A 21,047-nucleotide genomic window follows, 5' to 3' on the forward strand; every position below is an offset into this window, starting at 1 on the left:
AGGTTCACAACGGCAAGCCACCAGCAAAAACTCACATTACCACGCCACGAAGGCGCTAGCAAGGAAGCCTCATGCGAATGCTGGCAACATGCGACAGCTGGACAGCCCGCCCTCGCTATCACCATCAAAATTAAACAAAACTCAAACCACCACAACTAACCAGAAGAAGCTGAAATGAAGCACCACGACAGATACAAACATCTGGACAGTAAACAAGGTAGAGTCATTAACCCTTTAGGACAGATACAAACATCTGGACAGTAAACAAGGTAGAGTCATTAACCCTTAGGACAGATACAAACATCTGGACAGTAAACAAGGTAGAGTCATTAACCCTTTAGGACAGATACAAACATCTGGACAGCTAAACAAGGTAGAGTCATTAACCCTTTAGGGACAGATACAAACATCTGCGACAGTAACAAGGTAGAGTCTATAACCCTTTAGGACAGATACAAACATCTGGACAGTAAACAAGGTAGAGTCATTAACCCTTTAGGACAGATACAAACATCTGGACCGGTAACATGGTAGAGTCATTAACCCTTTAGGACAGATACAAACATCTGGACAGTAAACAAGGTAGAGTCATTAACCCTTTAGGACAGATACAAACATCTGGACAGTAAACAAGGTAGAGTCATTAACCCTTTAGGAGCCAGAGTTTTTAAAGTTTTAAGGGAAACTGTGAGTGAAAAAAAAAGTTGAATAATAACCAAATTTTTTGATGACAGTAAAATTACTCATCTAAGTTCATTCTGTGGCATGACAGACTGGCAGCCTTGGGGACCCTGTTCAGCTGCCACAGACTCAGTTTTGGAAATATCTACAGCTTCGATATCTACTGCTCCAGACTTTTCAATCTCCCTCTACACCCCCTTTAACTATAAGCTATCTCACTTGCATTGAGAAGGTCTTTGGTGGAGGCTGGGACGTCTCTAAATATTATAAATGCTCTAAAAGGGATTCCCGACCCAACCCTAAGATCAGCCTGTGAAGGCTGATCCTTAATACAGCTTTTTACGGATCCACGAATAGAACCTGAGTTTACAGAATATTAAAAAAAATTCATATTAAAAGTGTTGAAGACACCAGACTGAGATAGGCACAATGGACCCATATGACTTGCAGCTGCCCTAAAATCCAAGATTTCTGGGCCGAGATTCATGAATATGTCAAATCGGTCACACAAGATATTCCCTTTCTGCCAAGATTGTGTATTCTTGGGGATCAATCACCCCTCAAACATCTTCCACCCAGTACAGCAGAATGGGTGCAAACTGGGTGAATTATTGCGGTTATCTCTACTGATTTTAACCATTTCATCTTAACTGGTGATTTTAACCATCCACATAGATAAACATGACGGATGGTAATGTCAAGAATTTTCTTCCATTTTGGATGTTTGGTTTGTGTCAACATGTAAAAGAACCGGCCCACATTCGAGGTCACATTCTGGACCTGGTTATTTCAAAGGGTGTTGATATTTCTCCGGTTGTGGTCACTGACTCGGCCTTTTCTGACCATTTTTGTATTTTGTTTGATTTACTGATCACTCAGAATGTCCAACCAACCTGCTCCTCGGTTAGGAAGAGGAACATTAAGAAAGAACAGTGCTAAGTTTGTGGAGGCCATAGCTATGTTAACCAACAAGCAGTGCAGAGTCAGTTGAGAGTCTGAAAATCTTGAATGTAATGGAAGCTGTTGCACCGATAAGAATCAAGAGCAACTTGAGCAAACAGAAAACACCATGGCGAAACACCACTGTGGTTACCAGCCTAAAAAGAGAATGCAGAAAAACTGAGCGGAAATGGCGGAAAAATAAACTTCAAATTCACTATGAGCTGTACAACAAAGCCTGTGTAACTATAACAATGAGCGTGTGAAGGCCAGAGAGCTGCATTTATCTGAAATGATTAACAGGAATGTCAACAATTCTCGCACTCTGTTTGCTATGATTGAAAAACTTACAAATCCTCCTAAACAGATAAGCCCTGAGCTCCTTTCCACTGAGAAATGCAACCAACTTGCAAACTTTTTAGCCAAAAATTTAAAACAATCAGACAAAATATTAATTCCCCACAGTCAAACAAGAAAATTAGTCTGTGTCTAAAACCCGAAAATAATTCTGATGTCATGTCTCAATTTAAAATGGTGAATTTAAAAGTCCTACAAGAAATCGTTTGACATTTGAAATCAACAACATGCACTCTGGACATGATCCCATCCGACTTTTTAAAAACAGTTTTTACCTCAGTAGAAAGTGATCTCCTACTGATAGTTAACAGCTCACTGGCATCAGGCATTTTTCCCAAGTCACTAAAGATAGCTGCTATTAAGCCTCCTAAATAAAAGGACTCTAGACGCCTCTATAATGAACAACTATAGACCGTCTCTAACCTCTTTTATTTCCAAGATTATTGAAAAAGATGTATTTCACCAGCTTAATGACTTTTTAAATGAAAGTGGAAATCTTGATAAATTTCAGTCCGGCTTCCGACCTCATCACAGCACTGAAACAGCTCTGGTCAAAGTGTTAAATGACATTAGGTCGAATACTGATTCTGGTCAAGTATCAGTCCTGGTTCTGGTCTAGTATCAGTCCTGGTTCTGTTGGATCTCAGTGCTGCGTTTGATACTGTAGAACACAGAATCCTGTTGCACAGGCTGGAAAACTGGGTTGGACTTTCTGGTGCGGTCCTTAACTGGTTCAGGTCCTATTTAGAAGGCCGGAGTTATTTTGTTACGATCGGCAGCTATGAATCCGAGCGAGTGGCCATGACTTGTGGAGTCCCCCAGGGGTCAGTCCTTGGACCTCTTCTGTTCAACTTGTATATGCTCCCTTTGGGTCAAATATTACAGAACTATAGCATTAATTATCAAAGTTATGCAGATGATACACAACTTTATGTGTCTCTGTCACCAGATGACTGCAATTAAATAGACTTATTGTGTCAGTGTCTGAAGCAAATAAACACCTGGATGAGGGAGAATTTTCTACAATTAAACGAAGACAAAACTGAGATTATTCTGTTTGGTAGCAAAGAGAAGAGGGTCAGCATTGGTAAACACCTAGAGACTCGGGCTTTTAAAATCACTGGACCAAGTTCGTAACCTGGGAGTGTTGATAGACTCAGACCTGACTTTTCAGCAGCCACATCAAAGCTTCACTAAGAAGCTTTTTACCAGCTCAGAACATCAACAGAATTAAAGGTTTAGTTTCCCGAAAGACCAAGAGAAACTCATCCATGCATTCATCTCCAGTAGGCTGGATTACTGTAATGGTCTTTTAACAGGACTTCCTAAAAAGAGCATTAAACATCTGCAGCTCATCCAGAATGCTGCTGCTTGAGTTTTAACCAGGACTAAGAGATCTGAAACACATCACACCGAGTTTTAAAATCTTTACACTGGCTTCAGGTCAGTCCAGAATAGATTTTAAAACCCCTTCTGCTTGTTTCAAATCCAGAACGGTTAAGCCCAGAATACATCTGTGATATGTTCAGAGAATATAAACCTAGCAGCAGCTCTTAGATCCAAAGACTCTGGTCAACTAGTCCAGACCAGAGTCCAGACCAGAGTCCAGACTAAACATGGAGAAGCAGCATTTAGCTGTTATGCTGCAACAAGTGGAACAAACTGCCAGTGGAGATTAAACTTTCACCAAATGTAGACATTTTTAAATCCAGGTTAAACACATTTCTTTTCTCATGCGACCTATGCATGAAATCTGCATGGTAACTTTTTTTAAATTTATCTTGCTTTTAATCATTTTAATGTAATTTATTATTTTATTGTGATTAGTTGTTGATGCCTTTTACTATTTTCTAAATATTTGTAATGCTTTGTTTTATGTAAAGCACTTTGAATTGTCCTGTACATGAAATGTGCTGTAACAAATAACTCATTGTTTCCCAGTGGAAAGCCCCCCCACCCACGTCCACTACTCATTGGTATTATCAGCTAAGGAGACTGGCCGCACTGGAGCGCCTCTCATACAGGCATGCTAAACAGAATGGAGTGTGTCTACCTGAAGACAGCAGTGCTGCAGGTTAATTAACTGTTAAACAAGAGTCAGATCTCAGATGAATGGAGGTCACATGTCAGAAAAAGTGTGCACAAAAACTTTACCAGGACGTTAAATTAAGTTGCTCCTCCTCTTCCTAATATGTAAATACTGATGCTCTCCTTTGGAGAGAAAACAACAAAAGGCTCGTTTTCTTCTCCCTCATATGTAATTACAAGCATGATCAATGAAGTTATATTTAATATTGTAAAGAGAATTTATCCAGTTAAAGCAATATGTTTAAAGAGTTTTACATCGTACTGTATAAAGAAAGAAAAAAGAAGTTACTTTATGTTTATATTATTGAATGTAACTCTTCTATATTTGTTTTAATCCACAGTATGTTCTGTCATGTTATATTTTGTATTGTTTTGATAATTCAATTTTAAAAAATTGAAGAAAAATAAATTATTTTCTCAGCTGCTATCGAGTGATAGTGAATAATGGTGATATGAACAACGCATTTTAGTCTTTTATATTGTCTGCCTGTCATTGTTTTCAGTTTATGTCTCTGTAACTGTCTCATTTCTCCTTTGTTAATAAAACTAGTTATAAAAAAAACAAAAACTTTAACATAAGTTTGTTTCTTACCTGCTGTGTGGAGGTTTCTTTGTGGTTTCCGGCTGATGTCCAGCAGTCTGCGCTGACGATCGATCTCTTCTTCGTACTGAACGATGGTTTTTTCAAACTCTGTGAATATTTCTTCAGCTGCAGCAGTTAGTCGCTCGCTGATAAACTCTCTCAGATGCTGAACTGAAGACATTGTTGCTGAAACTCTGAAATATTCCGCTGAGACACGACAACACAACCGTCTTCCCGCTAACAGTGTAGCTCGGAAAGCAGCTAGCCTATTGGCTGCGACTGTTTCCTGTTCTTCTTCTGCGGTTTATTGGCGGTTGGCTAACAACATATATTTGCGTATTACCGCCACCAACTGGTAAGGCGTGTGGGGAAAGGACAGACAGGCCTGTTTCCTGTGATCATTGGGAGAGTAACAACACATTGATCTATATAAATCTGCAACTAGTACCCTAAAACAAGTTGGAACTTTGTGTAGATAAAAAAAAGAATGTACCTATTTGAAAATATCATAAAATGATGTTGAAACTGAAACATTTTATTATTTCATGAAAAATATTTGTTTGTTTTTAATTTAATGGCAGCAACACCTCTAAAAATAAAGTTGGAGCAGTGAACAACAGGCTGAAAAAGTAACATGACTGGGTATAAAGGAGCAGTTCAGAGAGGCAGAGCCTTTCAGGTGTAAATATGAAGAGGTGGGTATTAATACCCAAAGTTACAGCGTTGCTGCTATTGTTTTGATTGATTGCGCGTGTGGATGCGTCTGTTTGTGTGACGTTACGTCAGTGTTACGTCTGGAGAAATGACAGCACACAACACAGACAGCAGATCGGACGGAGAGAAGATCATGAAAAAAGAAACCAAAAAAGTAAAGGGACTGTTTCAAGTCTTAGATCACGAGTCCAAGTCTAATCAAATCAAATTTATTTATAGAGCACATTTGAAAACACACTGCAGGGCTTTTAGAGAAACTCATTTCAGACAGGTAGGACCGTGATCCAGAGTCTAGAACAGGCGCCTTTGGTGCCACAGTGCTCCAGACACAAAAACAGGATGTCATGTTTTTATTTTGCTGTTTGTTACCGTTTTATTTTGCTACGCTGAAAGGCTTACAGAAGCCTGTCCCTATGTTGTACCTCTTCTAACTGTAACGGTTAAACAAGCATATGCACCGAAAAAAAGTTCTATTATTTGATCAGCTGTTAGGTTATAACACAGTTTCTTCCTGAAATCCGCCTTGTAATCCTGCCCTCTGTTGGGATCAGGATAATCCAATCCAGGATTGGATTAAGTGATACAAGTGGATTTCGGAATCCGGATTTCCGTTTTGAACAACCCATTTTCAAGATCTGATCCTATCCGATAACCTAAATCCAATCGGATTACGTTTGAACAACCGGCCCTATAGTATGTGGGTTCTCATGTGGTCATTTAAGCAGTTTTCAATGAAACTTTTCCCACATATTTTACAAGAAAATGGCTTCTCACCTGTGTGCGTTCGAATGTGGGAAGTCAGTTTACTATTTCTACTGAAACCTTTCCCACATATTTTACAAGAAAATGGCTTCTCACCTGTGTGCGTTCGAATGTGGGAAGTCAGTTTACTATTTCTACTGAAACCTTTCCCACATATTTTACAAGAAAATGGCCTCTCACCTGTGTGCGTTCGAATGTGAACAGTCAAAGCACCACTTTCCTTGAAACTTTTCCCACATATTTTACAAGAATACGGCTTCTCACGTGTGTGCGTTCGAATGTGGGAAGTCAGTTTACTATTTCTACTGAAACCTTTCCCACATATTTTACAAGAAAATGGCCTCTCACCTGTGTGCGTTCGAATGTGAACAGTCAAAGAACCACTTTCCTTGAAACCTTTCCCACATATTTTACAAGAAAATGGCCTCTCACCTGTATGCGTTCGGAATGTGAACAGTCAAAGCACCACTTTCCTTGAAACCTTTCCCACATATCTTACAAGAAAATGGCCTCTCACCTGTGGTGCGTTCGAATGTGAACAGTCAAAGAACCACTTCTTCCTTGAAATCTTTCCACATATTTTACAAGAAAATGGCCTCTCACCTGTATGCGTTCGAATGTGAACAGTCAAGAACTACTTTCCTTGAAATCTTTCCACATATTTTACAAGAAAATGGCCTCTCACCTGTATGCGTTCGAATGTGGTAGGTCAAATTACAACTTCTAGTAACAACTTTCCCACATGTTTTACAAGAAAATGGCCTCTACCTGTGTGTGTTCGAATGTGAACAGTCAAAGAACTACTTTCCTTGAAATCTTTTCCACATATTTTACAAGAAAATGGCCTCCACCTGTGTGTGTTCGATTGTGAACAGTCAAAGAACCACTTTCCTTGAAACCTTTCCCACAGTATTTTACAAGAAAATGGCCTCTCACCTGTGTGCGTTCGGATGTGAACAGTCAAAGCAACACTTTCCTTGAAACCTTTCCCACATATTTTACAAGAAAATGGCCTCTCACCTGTGTGTGTTCGATTGTGAAACAATCAAAGAACCACTTTCCTTGAAACCTTCCCACATATTTTACAAGAAAATGGCCTCTCACCTGTGTGCGTTCGAATGTGTAGGTCAAATTACAACTTCTAGTAAAACTTTTCCCACATGTTTTACAAGAAAATGCCTCTCACCTGTGTGGGTTCTCATGTGACCATTAAAAAGCTGATCTGTACCTAAACATTTTCCACACTCATTACAGAAAAGGGTTTTTTTCACCAGTGCTGCCAGAGTCATGTTTCCTCACTGGTGACTTCTCCTTTAAGGCTTTTCCACAAATCTTTTTATCTTTGTACTTTTTACCGTAATTTCCTAAACTGGAAGAGTTCCCTTTGTTGTTAGTGTGGCTTCTGTTTTGAGCTGTCCATCTCCTGCTCTGTTATTTATAGCAGACGCTGAGAAAACATCCCTGTTTGCTTCCTGAACATGACGCTCTGCCAGAAGAGAGTTGTTTAAAGAAGAGCTGGTTACTGTTTGGTTCTGGTTCCATGTGATCACATCCTCATTATTAGGAGTCACTATAAAGTTTCAGTCTCCTGCTTCAGAACAAGCTGATCTCCCTCCCTGTATTGGTGGATTGCTGCTCCTGTTCCACTTTCATCTGTGGAGGCTCTGGTTCATCCTGGTCCATACCACAGTTTCCTCTCCTGGTTACAGAGCTGCTGGTGTGTGAGATCCTCTTCCTCCTCCTTACAGAGATGAAGGTGTGAGATGTCTAGAAGGACAAAGGGACACAATGAATACCATACAATGTGAAATCTGTCTTCCAATAGACAGAACAATGGTAAAGGAGATTAAAAAACTATACCTGCTACTAATAATGTCCCTAACTTTAACAAAAATGGTTTGGTTGATTTAAAAAAGAAAAAAAAAAAAATACAGAAAGCTGATGGAGTTTAAATGGGAGACGTCCACCAGGAGATACATACTCTTTGACATCCTGTAGGGGGGGATCTAAAGGACTTACATTTATCGAGTTATCTTTTATCAATAGTTTAGCCTGGCATTAGCATGTGGGTGACTTGATTTGGTTGAGGTCATCTGTTTTTATCAATGGACAACGCGGAGGCATGAACCGTCCAATGCAAAGCGAAAGACGGTTCACACCTCCGCAAAGTCCATTCATTTATAATAATGGACACCTCGAGGGGCATTATCCCGCTTATACTATGGTCACTTAGAAAAGAAATGATATTAAATAAATTATTAATGCATTAATGTTGTTTTTCACTGTTAAAATCGTAAGTTTTTCACAAGAAGCGGCTGAGTGGACTATTTCGTTGTGACGTGTTGCCAAGGTAACTGGCTCTAACACCAGAACCTGCAGCTCGGTCGGTCAGCTGTTGTAGTAGACCTGATCCGTGGAAGGAAGGGAGATGATTGCTTAACGTTATGTTACATGACACAAAGACTCATTTCAGAGGGCGGGTGCAGCTCTTAAAACTTTGTGTGTGTCCAGAGGATGATGCAACATTTGTTTCAAACAGTCGAAGTCCACAGATCGTTCTCTTTTTATTATTGAAGTGTTTGTTTGTGCAGCAATGATAAAAGTCCCACAGCAAGCATCACCCAAAGTAAACACCTGCTGATGAATTATATCACTGGGAAGTTATTCTTTGCTTTATTACATTAGATGATCACTTTAGTTGTAATAATCAGTTTAATATTTCATCAAAAGGTCTAATTTGTGCCCCCCCTGGTCAGTGCCCCTGTCTGGCCCCCCATCAGAACTTTTCTAGACCCGCCCCTGCATAGCTGAAGTACAAACCCTGTCTACCACCTGCCAGCTACTGTGGTAGAGAAGGTCCCGCCAAAAAAAAATAGACAACAACAATATCTTGAGGTAAATAAGTGCTGGTGTGAACCATGACCCGCTCGTTTCCTCCTCCTCAGCTGAACCATAAACAAACGTAACAAGAAAGAAAGGCCGATCAGCTGATCTGACAACTTGTATCATGATTTATGGAACAACATGAGAGGAGGAGGAAGCAGCTGCTGCATAAACAAAGATGACCAGAGATCCACTAGAACAGACACGTTGGGTGCAAAACGCAGGATAAGTCTAAAAAATGAATATGGGGAAAGTGCGGACGTGGAACCCTCTCATCGGGAAAAGAGTTGGTGTTAAAACCCTCATTTTCCACAAGGACGACGTCCATGGGTTGCTCCATTTCTCTTGAGTTTATTATCAAATCCATCCACAGAGCCAGTCGGCTCATCTTTTCCATCTCGCCCTCCACGTCCCGCCGTCATAATGGAGAAATGACGAATGTATGGGGCTTGTTATGTTGCACACGCGTTAACTGCATTAAAACTATTGACAACTAATTACTATAAATTAGTCACCGCCGTTATCGTGTTATTTTTGACAGACCTAATATTTAACCAAAGAAACATTTGCTTCTTATATGGTGATATTGCACAACAGAGAGAGCTTGAAAAACAGCTAAAACAAGAAGCTCAGACTCGCCAAATGTAGGTACAAGGACAAGGTTGAGACCATGCCAAGTGCAGACAGCTCCCTGCATGGGAGGGAGTGAAATCCATGATGGGGATGCAACCAAAGAAATGTCGAGTCTCCCTAAATGGAAGGTCTGATCTGGTGCTTTCTAATGAACTGAACAGTTTTTTTTTAATATTTTAATGTTTGTGATTTTAGTAAAGGATTGTCTGTTTCTAGAAATATTGTCTCTTCTCAGGGCAGTGTTGTTGTTGAAAGGAGCAACACTGTTAAACTTCCTCGTGGAGGTAAGGAGAGGAAAAGTCCCGGCCCTGATGGCATCAGAGGTCATGTTCTTAAAAACTGTGCTGTCCAGCTGGCAGGTATATTAAGATGATTTTTTTCAACATCCCTCCAGCTTCACAAGGTCTCTTCACTCTGGAAAGATTCCATCATTGTTCCAGTCCCTAAATCTGCATCTCCCAAACCTCCTACCGACTTTAGACCTGTAGCTCTAACTTCCCTGCTCATGGATTCTGGTCTTGGAGCCTGGCTGGTTGACTTTTTAACAGTGACCACAGCGTGTGAAAGTTAATGGTGTTCTGTTAGACCCCCTCACCTCTTCCACTGGACCTCCCCAGGGCTGCGTCCTCTCATCTTTATTATTCATTTTCTATACAAAAGTGTTTTTCGGCCAACACGTAGGTCTGAATATTGTTAAATTTGCGGACGACTCAGTTATCGTGTCCTTGGTGAGCAGTGATGACCCTGATCACAGACCTGTAAGGAACTCACCAACTGGTGCAGGTCATCCTTCTTAAATATTAACATAAACAAAAGAAATGTGCATTGACTTTCAGAAGAATCCAGCGAGCATCTCTCCGGTCAGGACTGAGAACCAAGCAGTAGAGCTGCTTAATACTTATAAATATGGGCACCCACCTGGATGACAGGCTGACCTTTGACCTTCACGTTCATGCTGTGTGCAGGAAGGCTCACCAGCACATGTATTTTTATCAGAAGCTTCACAGTTGTAATGTTGACAGGACTTTAATGCAAATGTTTTTCTCTTGTTTTACCGAATCCCTTTTAACTTTATCTTTTATCTCTCGGTACGGCTCTCTTTCCATCAGAAACAAGATCAGATTGCAGGGATTGTAAGACTGGGTGGGAAAATTGCAGGGATCTTCCTGAATGACCTCTCAGCCCTGTATCATACTGGAGTCCTAAGCATGGCCCGATCCTTACGGACTAAAAGCCACACCTTGTCTCATCAGGGCAGTTACATGCCACAAATGTTCGCTCTTGCTAACAAAAGTATTCCAAAGTCATTTATTTTTAATAAAAGATTCTCCATAATTTCCACCTATCCTGCTAAAAATAAACATTTACACTGGTCTCTTTGTATTGTTAGTTCATTAAAGACCACTGAAGGTTACGTACCTATTCTTTGTAACCTTATTTGAGGTTTCATGATGATATTCAACAATCTGGGCTGATGATCGGTTTCCTCCTCGTACTGGATGCTGGTGTTTTGAAACTCTGTGAACAGTTCTTCAGACTCAGACTTGCATTGAACCACCATGTCAGTCTCATCCTTCAGAACAAGCTGCTCTCCCTCCTGACTGATGTGGACTTCCTCCTGGTCCTCTTTGATCTGTGGAGGTTCTGGTTCCTCCTGGTCCAGACTGGAGCTCATGTCCTCTTTAAAGAGCTGCTGGTCAGCAAGAACTTTCTCCTCTTCACAGTCATGTTGCTGCTGGACGTCTGCAGGGACAAATAACAACAGAACAAGGTTATTAATGTACTCACGAAAAACAAAGTTCACATATTCAAGCAGAATTCAAAGAGTGGATTTGGTCTCAAGTTCTTGTTTCATTCAGAAGATATCAGGCTCTCCAAGTCCACCTTAGTGACTGACATTAAAACACAGTAGAAGAAGGAGTCTGATGACGTAGGTGGTTGAGATGGCAGCTTGAACAGGTAGCTCCATCACAGAGGCAGCAAACTTTGAAACTAGAGCTTTATCCTATGGGCCTTAAGTGACATTAAAATATCACTCTATGATACTGGAGATCTGAAGACCCTGTACAGAGGTTCACAACGGCAAGCCACCAGCAAAAACTCACATTACCACGCCACGAAGGCGCTAGCAAGGAAGCCTCAGCGAATGCTGGCAACATGCGACAGCTGGACAGCCCGCCCTCGCTATCACCATCAAAATTAAACAAAACTCAAACCACCACAACTAACCAGAAGAAGCTGAAATGAAGCACCACGACAGATACAAACATCTGGACAGTAAACAAGGTAGAGTCATTAACCCTTTAGGACAGATACAAACATCTGGACAGTAAACAAGGTAGAGTCATTAACCCTTTAGGACAGATACAAACATCTGGACAGTAAACAAGGTAGAGTCATTAACCCTTTAGGACAGATACAAACATCTGGACAGTAAACAAGGTAGAGTCATTAACCCTTTAGGACAGATACAAACATCTGGACAGTAAACAAGGTAGAGTCATTAACCCTTTAGGACAGATACAAACATCTGGACAGTAAACAAGGTAGAGTCATTAACCCTTTAGGACAGATACAAACATCTGGACAGTAAACATGGTAGAGTCATTAACCCTTTCGGACAGATACAAACATCTGGACAGTAAACAAGGTAGAGTCATTAACCCTTTAGGACAGATACAAACATCTGGACAGTAAACAAGGTAGAGTCATTAACCCTTTGGGACAGATATAAACATCTGGACAGTAAACAAGGTAGAGTCATTAACCATTTAGGAGCCAGAGTTTTTAAAGTTTTAAGGGAAACTGTGAGTGAAAAAATTTATGAAAGAGAACCAAATTTTTTGATGACAGTAAAATTACTCATCTAAGTTCATTCTGTGGCATGACAGACTGGCAGCCTTGGGGACCCCGTTCAGCTGCCACAGACTCAGTTTTGGAAATATCTACAGCTTCGATAACTACTGCTCCAGACTTTTCAATCTCCCTCTACACCCCCTTTAACTATAAGCTATCTCACTTACATTGAGGAGGTCTTTGGTGGAGGCTGGGACGTCTCTAAATATTATAAATGCTCTAAAAGGGATTCCCGACCCAACCCTAAGATCAGCCTGGAAAGCTGATCTTAATACAGCTTTTACGGATCACGAATAGAACCTGAGTTTACAGAATATTAAAAAAAATTCATATTAAAAGTGTTGAAGACACCAGACTGAGATAGGCACAATGACCCATATGACTTGCAGCTGCCCTAAAATCCAAGATTTCTGGGCCGAGATTCATGAATATGTCAAATCGGTCACACAAGATATTCCCTTTCTGCCAAGATTGTGTATTCTTGGGGATCAATCACCCCTCAAACATCTTCCACCCAGTACAGCAGAATGGGTGCAAACTGGGTGAATTATTGTCGGTTATCTCTACTGATTTTAACCATTTCATCTTAACTGGTGATTTTAACATCCACATAGATAACATGACGGATGGTAATGTCAAGGAATTTTCTTCCATTTTGGATGTTTGGTTTGTGTCAACATGTAAAAGAACCGGCCCACATTCGAGGTCACATTCTGGACCTGCTTATTTCAAAGGGTGTTGATATTTCTCCGGTTGTGGTCACTGACTCGGCCTTTTCTGATCATTTTTGTATTTTGTTTGATTTACTGATCACTCAGAATGTCCAACCAACCTGCTCCTCGGTTAGGAAGAGGAACATTAATGAAAGAACAGGTGCTAAGTTTGTGGAGGCCATAGCTATGTTACCAACAACCAGTGCAGAGTCAGTTGAGAGTCTGAAAATCTTGAATGTAATGGAAGCTGTTGCACCGATAAGAATCAAGAGCAACTTGAGCGAACAGAAAACACCATGGAGAAACACCACTGTGGTTACCAGCCTAAAAAGAGAATGCAGAAAAACTGAGCGGAAATGGCGGAAAAATAAACTTCAAATTCACTATGAGCTGTACAAACAAAGCCTACGTAACTATAACAATGAGCTGTGAAGGCCAGAGAGCTGCATTTATCTGAAATGATTAACAGGAATGTCAACAATTCTCGCACTCTGTTTGCTATGATTGAAAAACTTACAAATCCTCCTAAACAGATAAGCCCTGAGCTCCTTTCCACTGAGAAATGCAACCAACTTGCAAACTTTTTAGCCAAAAATTTAAAACAATCACACAAAATATTAATTCCCCACAGTCAAACAAGAAAATTAGTCTGTGTCTAAAACCCGAAAATAATTCTGATGTCATGTCTCAATTTAAAATGGTGAATTTAAAAGTCCTACAAGAAATCGTTTGACATTTGAAATCAACAACATGCACTCTGGACATGATCCCATCCGACTTTTTAAAAACAGTTTTTACCTCAGTAGAAAGTGATCTCCTACTGATAGTTAACAGCTCACTGGCATCAGGCATTTTTCCCAAGTCACTAAAGATAGCTGCTATTAAGCCTCCTAAAGAAAAGGACTCTAGACGCCTCTATAATGAACAACTATAGACCGTCTCTAACCTCTCTTTTATTTCCAAGATTATTGAAAAAGTTGTATTTCACCAGCTTAATGACTTTTTAAATGAAAGTGGAAATCTTGATAAATTTCAGGCTTCCGACCTCATCACAGCCCTGAAACAGCTCTGGTCAAAGTGTTAAATGACATTAGGTCGAATACTGATTCTGGTCAAGTATCAGTCCTGGTTCTGGTCTAGTATCAGTCCTGGTTCTGTTGGATCTCAGTGCTGCGTTTGATACTGTAGAACACAGAATCCTGTTGCACAGGCTGGAAAACTGGGTTGGACTTTCTGGTGCGGTCCTTAACTGGTTCAGGTCCTATTTAGAAGGCCGGAGTTATTTTGTTACGATCGGCAGCTATGAATCTGAGCGAGTGGCCATGACCTGTGGAGTCCCCCAGGGGTCAGTCCTTGGACCTCTTCTGTTCAACTTGTATCTGCTTCCTTTGGGTCAAATATTACAGAACTATAGCATTAATTATCAAAGTTATGCAGATGATACACAACTTTATGTGTCTCTGTCACCAGATGACTGCAGTTAAATAGACTTAATGTGTCAGTGTCTGAAGCAAATAAACACCTGGATGAGGGAGAATTTTCTACAATTAAACGAAGACAAAACTGAGATTATTCTGTTTGGTAGCAAAGAGAAGAGGGTCAGCATTGGTAAACACCTAGAGACTCGGGCTTTTAAAATCACTGACCAAGTTCGTAACCTGGGAGTGTTGATAGACTCAGACCTGACTTTCAGCAGCCACATCAAAGCTTCACTAAGAAGCTTTTTACCAGCTCAGAAACATCAACAGAATTAAAAGTTTAGTTTCCCAGAAAGACCAAGAGAAACTCATCCATGCATTCATCTCCAGTAGGCTGGATTACTGTAATGGTCTTTTAACAGGACTTCCTAAAAAGAGCATTAAACATCTGCAGCTCATCCAGAATGCTGCTGCTAGAGTTTTAACCAGGACTAAGAGATCTGAACACATCACACCAGTTTTGAAATCTTTACACTGGCTTCCAGTCAGTCACAGAATAGATTTTAAAACCCTTCTGCTTGTTTACAAATCCCAGAACGGTTAAGCCCAGAATACATCTGTGATATGTTCAGAGAATATAAACCTAGCAGAGCTCTTAGATCCAAAGACTCTGGTCAGCTAGTCCAGACCAGAGTCCAGACCAGAGTCCAGACTAAACATGGAGAAGCAGCATTTAGCTGTTATGCTGCAAACAAGTGGAACAAACTGCCAGTGGAGATTAAACTTTCACCAAATGTAGACATTTTTAAATCCAGGTTAAACACATTTCTTTTCTCATGCGCCTATGCATGAAATCTGCATGGTAACTTTTTTTAAATTTATCTTGCTTTTAATCATTTTAATGTAATTTATTATTTTATTGTGATTATGTGTTGATGCCTTTTACTATTTCTAAATATTTGTAATGCCTTTGTTTTATGTAAAGCACTTTGAATTGTCCTGTACATGAAATGTGCTATACAAATAAACTCATTGTTTCCCAGTGGAAAGCCCCCCCACCCCGTCCACTACTCATTGGTATTATCAGCTAAGGAGACTGGTCGCACTGGAGCGCCTCTCATACAGGCTCTCAGATGAATGGAGTCAACATGTCAGAAAAAAGTGTGCACAAAAACTTTACCAGGACGTTAAATTAAAGTTGCTCCTCCCTCTTCCTTATATGTAAATACTGATGGCTCTCCTTTGGAGAGAAAACAACAAAAGGCTCTTTTTCTTCTCCCTCATATGTAATTACAAGCATGATCAATGAAGTTATATTTAATATTGTAAAGAGAATTTATCCAGTTAAAGCAAATATGTTTAAAGAGTTTTACATCGTACTGTATAAAGAAAGAAAAAGAAGTTACTTTATGTTTATATTATTGAATGTAACTCTTCTATATTTGTTTTATCACAGTATGTTCTGTCATGTTTATATTTTGTATTGTTTTGATTAATTCAATTTTAAAAAATTGAAGAAAAATAAATTATTTTCTCAGCTGCTATCGAGTGATAGTGAATAATGGTGATATGAACAACGCATTTTAGTCTTTTATATTGTCTGCCTGTCATTGTTTTCAGTTTATGTCTCTGTAACTGTCTCATTTCTCCTTTGTTAATAAAACTAGTTATAAAAAAAACAAAAACTTTAACATAAGTTTGTTTCTTACCTGCTGTGTGGAGGTTTCTTTGTGGTTTCCGGCTGATGTCCAGCAGTCTGCGCTGGCGATCGATCTCTTCTTCGTACTGAACGATTTTTTTTTCAAACTCTGTGAATATTTCTTCAGCTGCAGCAGTTAGTCGCTCGCTGATAAACTCTCTCAGATGCTGAACTGAAGACATTGTTGCTGAAACTCTGAAATATTCCGCTGAGACACGACAACACAACCGTCTTCCCGCTAACAGTGTAGCTCGGAAAGCAGCTAGCCTATTGGCTGCGACTGTTTCCTGTTCTTCTTCTGCGGTTTATTGGCGGTTGGCTAACAACATATAGATGCGTATTACCGCCACCAACTGGTAAGGAGTGTGGGGAAAGGATAGACAGGCCTGTTTCCTGTGATCATTGGGAGAGTAACAACACATTGATCTATATAAATCTGCAACTAGTACCCTAAACAAGTTGGAACTTTGTGTAGATAAAAAAAGAATGTACCTATTTGAAAATATCATAAAATGAAGTTGAAACTGAGACATTTTATTATTTCATGAAAAATATTTTTGTTTTTAATTTAATGGCAGCAACACCTCTAAAAATAAAGTTGGAGCAGTGAACAACAGGCTGAAAAAGATGACTGGGTATAAAGGAGCAGTTCAGAGAGGCAGAGCCTTTCAGGTGTAAATATGAAGAGGTGGGTATTAATACCTAAAGTTACAGCGTTGCTGCTATTGTTTTGATTGATTGTGCGTGTGGATGCGTCTGTTTGTGTGACGTTACGTCAGTGTTACGTCTGGAGAAATGACAGCACACAACACAGACAGCAGATCGGACGGAGAGAAGATCATGAAAAAAGAAACCCATAAAAAATAAAGGACTGTTTCAAGTCTTAGATCACGAGTCCAAGTCTAATCAAATCAAATTTATTTATAGAGCACAATTGAAAACAACTGCAGGCTTTTAGAGAAACTCATTTCAGACAGGTAGGACCTGATCCAGTCTAGAACAGCGCCTTTGGTGCCACAGTGCTCCAGACACAAAAACAGGATGTCATGTTTTTATTTTTGCTTTTGTTACCGTTTTATTTTGCTACGCTGAAAGGCTTAACAGAAGCCTGTCCCTATGTTTACCTCTTCATAAGTGTAACGGTTAAACAAGCATATGCACTGAATGAAAAGTTCTATTATTTGATCAGCTGTTAGGTTATAACACAGTTTCTTCCTGAAATCCGCCTTGTAATCCTGCCCTCTGTTGGGATCAGGATAATCCAAGCCAGGATTGGATTAAGTGATACAAGTGGATTTCGGAATCCGGATTTCCGTTTTGAACAACCAATTTTCAAGATCTGATCCTATCCGATAACCTAAATCCAATCGGATTACGTTTGAACAACCGGCCCTATAGTATGTGGGTTCTCATGTGGTCATTTAAGCAGTTTTCAATGAAACTTTTCCCACATATTTTACAAGAATACGGCTTCTCACTTGCGTGGGTTCTCATGTGGGAAGTCAATTTACAATTTTTAGTGAAACTTTTCCCACATGCTTTACAAGAATATGGCCTCTCACCTGTGTGCGTTCGAATGTGGTAGGTCAATTTACAATTTTTAGTAAAACTTTTCCCACATGTTTTACAAGAATACGGCTTCTCACCTGTGTGAGTTCTAATATGAACAATCAAAGCACCACTTTCCCTGAAACATTTCCCACATGTCTTACAAGAATAAGGCCTCTCACCTGTGTGGGTTCTCATGTGGGAAGTTAAACTGCTACTGTCGCTGAAACATTTCCCACATGTTTTACAAGCATACGGCTTCTCACCTGTGTGCGTTCGAATGTGAATAGTCAAAGAACCACTTTCCTTGAAACCTTTCCCACATATTTTACAGGAATATGGCTTCTCACCGGTGTGGGTTCTCATGTGAATAGTTAGTTTTGCTCTCTGCCTGTAACATTTTCCACAAATTTTACAACAATATGGCTTCTCACCTGTGTGGGTTCTCATGTGAACGTTCAAATTTTTTCTGTGACTGAAACATTTTCCACACTCAGTACAAGAAAATGGTTTCTCACCTGTGTGGGTTCTCATGTGAACAGTCAAAGTTGATCTGTGACTAATACATTTTCCACACACATTACAAGAAAAACGTAAGGCTTTTCCAGAAACGTCACTTTTCGGAGATGTTTTAGATGTGATATTCTTACAGTAACCATCTGGGGACGCTGAGAAAACATCCCTGTTTGCTTCCTGAACATGACGCTCTGCCAGAAGAGAGTTGTTAAAGAAGAGCTGGTTACTGTTTGGTTCTGGTTCCATGTGATCACCGTCCTCATTATTAGGAGTCACTATAAAAGTTTCAGTCTCCTGCTTCAGAACAAGCTGATCTCCCTCCTGATTGGTGGATTGCTGCTCCTGTTCCACTTTCATCTGTGGAGGCTCTGGTTCATCCTGGTCCATACCACAGTTCCTCTCCTGGTTACAGAGCTGCTGGTTGGTGAGATCCTCTTCCTCCTCCTTACAGAGATGAAGGTGTGGGACGTCTAAAAGGACAAAGGGACACAATGAATACCATACAACGTGAAATCCGTCTCCTAATAGACAGAAAAGTAGTAAAGGAGATTATAAAACTATACCTGCTACTAATAATGTCCCTAACTTTAACAAAACATGGTTTGGTTGATTTAAATAAAAAAAAAAAAAAGCTGATGGAGTTTAAATGGGAGACGTCCACCAGGACATACATACTCTTTGACATCCTGTAGGGGGGAATCAAAAGGCCTTTCATTTATCAAGTTATCTTACCAAGTTATCTATCATCAGAGGATGATGCGACATTTTGTTTCAGTCAAAGTCCACAGATAGTTTCCTAAATTGTTTTTATTGGAAGAAATATTATCCACCATTCACTCTGATCATTAAATGTGTATCAAGTAAGTCTATCATAAATCGTTTTTATAATGTTATCCACCGTTAACTCTGTATAAAGTATGTAGTAAGGTAATCAAGACAGAAAGACAGGCGACGGCCTATTTAAATTTAACATTGCTGTTGATCATGACATTTCATAAAGATACTGGCATGTCCATAGTGGCGTTTGAAGGACGGAGATTTAACGTTTGTGGACCCTGACCACTGCTGGTTGGGACGTTGCGGGACGACAGAATGTTGCTCCATTCTCGTCTCTCCTGGACTGACGGAGCCCAATAAGCCTGCAAGCTGCTTTCACAACGATGCACCGTCACAGACTTGATCTGGGGCGTCTGCAGCCCGGCGTCTGAGTTTCTGTTGCCACAGTTACCAACTACCGTTTAGTCAGCGCAATAATTCACAGCAATAAGTCTATTTGACCGGAACTTCTTTTTTAGGTGTCCATTATCACTTTTTAATCGAAAACCCTCCAGCCAATCAGAATCAAGTATTCACCCAGACCAAGATATATATAAATAAATTATATATATAAATACATATACATGACAGACAGACAGACAGACAGACAGATAGACAGATAGATAGATAGATAGATAGATAGATAGATAGATAGATAGATAGATAGATAGATAGATAACTATTCACGACTATGCCTGAAATTTGTCTGTTTTTACTGTATTGTATCAACAGAAAGAACAGATGCCTACAAATATTTACTGTTAACTGATCTTCTCTTGGGTAAACATGAGATGCACAATGGTCAGTAAACGCAGCATGTAATGTACTTCTACATGCTGTTCTGAAACATCTCTACCATGTTCTAGATTATATTTCTGAATTAAAACTTTTTTTTATAATTATAAAAATAATAAAAACCAGCAGATATGGCAACTAAAGTTAAACAGCCGACATTGATGAGGAAACTGATAAAACTGATGATCTGGACAAAAACAGGTTTTTCCTTTTATCATTGAAGTGTGTGTTTGTGCAGCGGTGATAAAAGTCCTAAAGCAGCATCACCCAAAGTAAACACCTGCTGATAAATTATATCATTGGGAAGTTTTTCTTCGCTTTATTACATTAGGTGATCTCTTTAGTTGTAATAATCAGTTCAATATGTCATAAAATCTAGACCAAAAAAAGTCTAATTGTGCCCCCCCTGGCCAGTGCTCCTGGCTGGGCCCCTGTCAGAACTTTTCTAGACGCACCCTGCATAGCTGAAATCCTTTCCACAGCCACTTTCTGTCGCCAGCTCCTGTGTTAGAGAAGGTCCTGCCAACAACAATACTTTGAGTTGAATATGTGACGGTGTGAACCATGAACCGCTAGTTTCCTCCTTCTCAGCTGATCCATAAAAACACATGCGAGAGAAAAGTCGCTCAGCTGATCAACGAAAGCCGTCGTAATTCACGAAGCAACATGAGAGGAGAGGGAGAAAGCAGCTGTTGCGCAAACAAAGATGACAGAGATCATCTAGAGCAGACACGCTGTGGAACCCTCTCAGGAAAAGAGTGTGTGTTAATACACCCACATTCTCCACGGAGGTGACATCCTCGGGTCGCTCCATTAATGCTGTGTTTATTATCAAATCCACCCACAGAACCAGCCGGCTGACCTTTTACATCGTGCCTCTCCACGTCCCGCCGTCATGACAGAAATGACGGATGTACGGAGCTTGTCAAGTCGCACATGCATTAAAATTTTAACACCGTTACTAGGGCTAGGTTAAAAAATCAATTATTCAATTTTTAATCAATTGAACAAACCAAATATTGATTCATAAAACTGTAGATCATTTT

General features: G+C 39.9%; 4 protein-coding genes across 9 annotated transcripts in view; 1 reads left to right on the plus strand and 3 right to left on the minus strand.

The window, feature by feature from the left end:
- The window catches only part of LOC121645114 (zinc finger protein OZF-like), a 352,747-nt gene that overhangs the window by 306,465 nt on the left and 25,235 nt on the right, over positions 1-21,047 (minus strand). The window lies entirely within an intron of this gene.
- The window catches only part of LOC121645098 (zinc finger protein 420-like), a 1,096,702-nt gene that overhangs the window by 211,025 nt on the left and 864,630 nt on the right, over positions 1-21,047 (plus strand). The window lies entirely within an intron of this gene.
- Positions 1-21,047, minus strand: part of LOC121645092 (zinc finger protein OZF-like) — a 121,808-nt gene that overhangs the window by 96,144 nt on the left and 4,617 nt on the right. For 4 of the 6 annotated variants that reach the window (XM_041993436.1, XM_041993433.1, XM_041993429.1 and 1 more), the window contains exon 3: positions 11,259-11,294. In XM_041993436.1, the coding sequence (XP_041849370.1) occupies positions 11,259-11,294 (36 nt within the window). Of the gene's footprint in view, positions 1-11,258; positions 11,384-16,336; positions 16,608-21,047 lie in introns of those variants that run through there. The other 2 variants (XM_041993430.1, XM_041993431.1) reach the window with 2 other exon arrangements.
- Positions 1-21,047, minus strand: part of LOC121644284 (zinc finger protein 260-like) — a 75,895-nt gene that overhangs the window by 54,580 nt on the left and 268 nt on the right. The gene's annotated exons all lie outside the window — the stretch shown is intronic.

The sequence above is a fragment of the Melanotaenia boesemani genome, chromosome 8, assembly GCF_017639745.1.
Source record: "Melanotaenia boesemani isolate fMelBoe1 chromosome 8, fMelBoe1.pri, whole genome shotgun sequence".
Lineage (NCBI taxonomy): Eukaryota > Metazoa > Chordata > Actinopteri > Atheriniformes > Melanotaeniidae > Melanotaenia > Melanotaenia boesemani.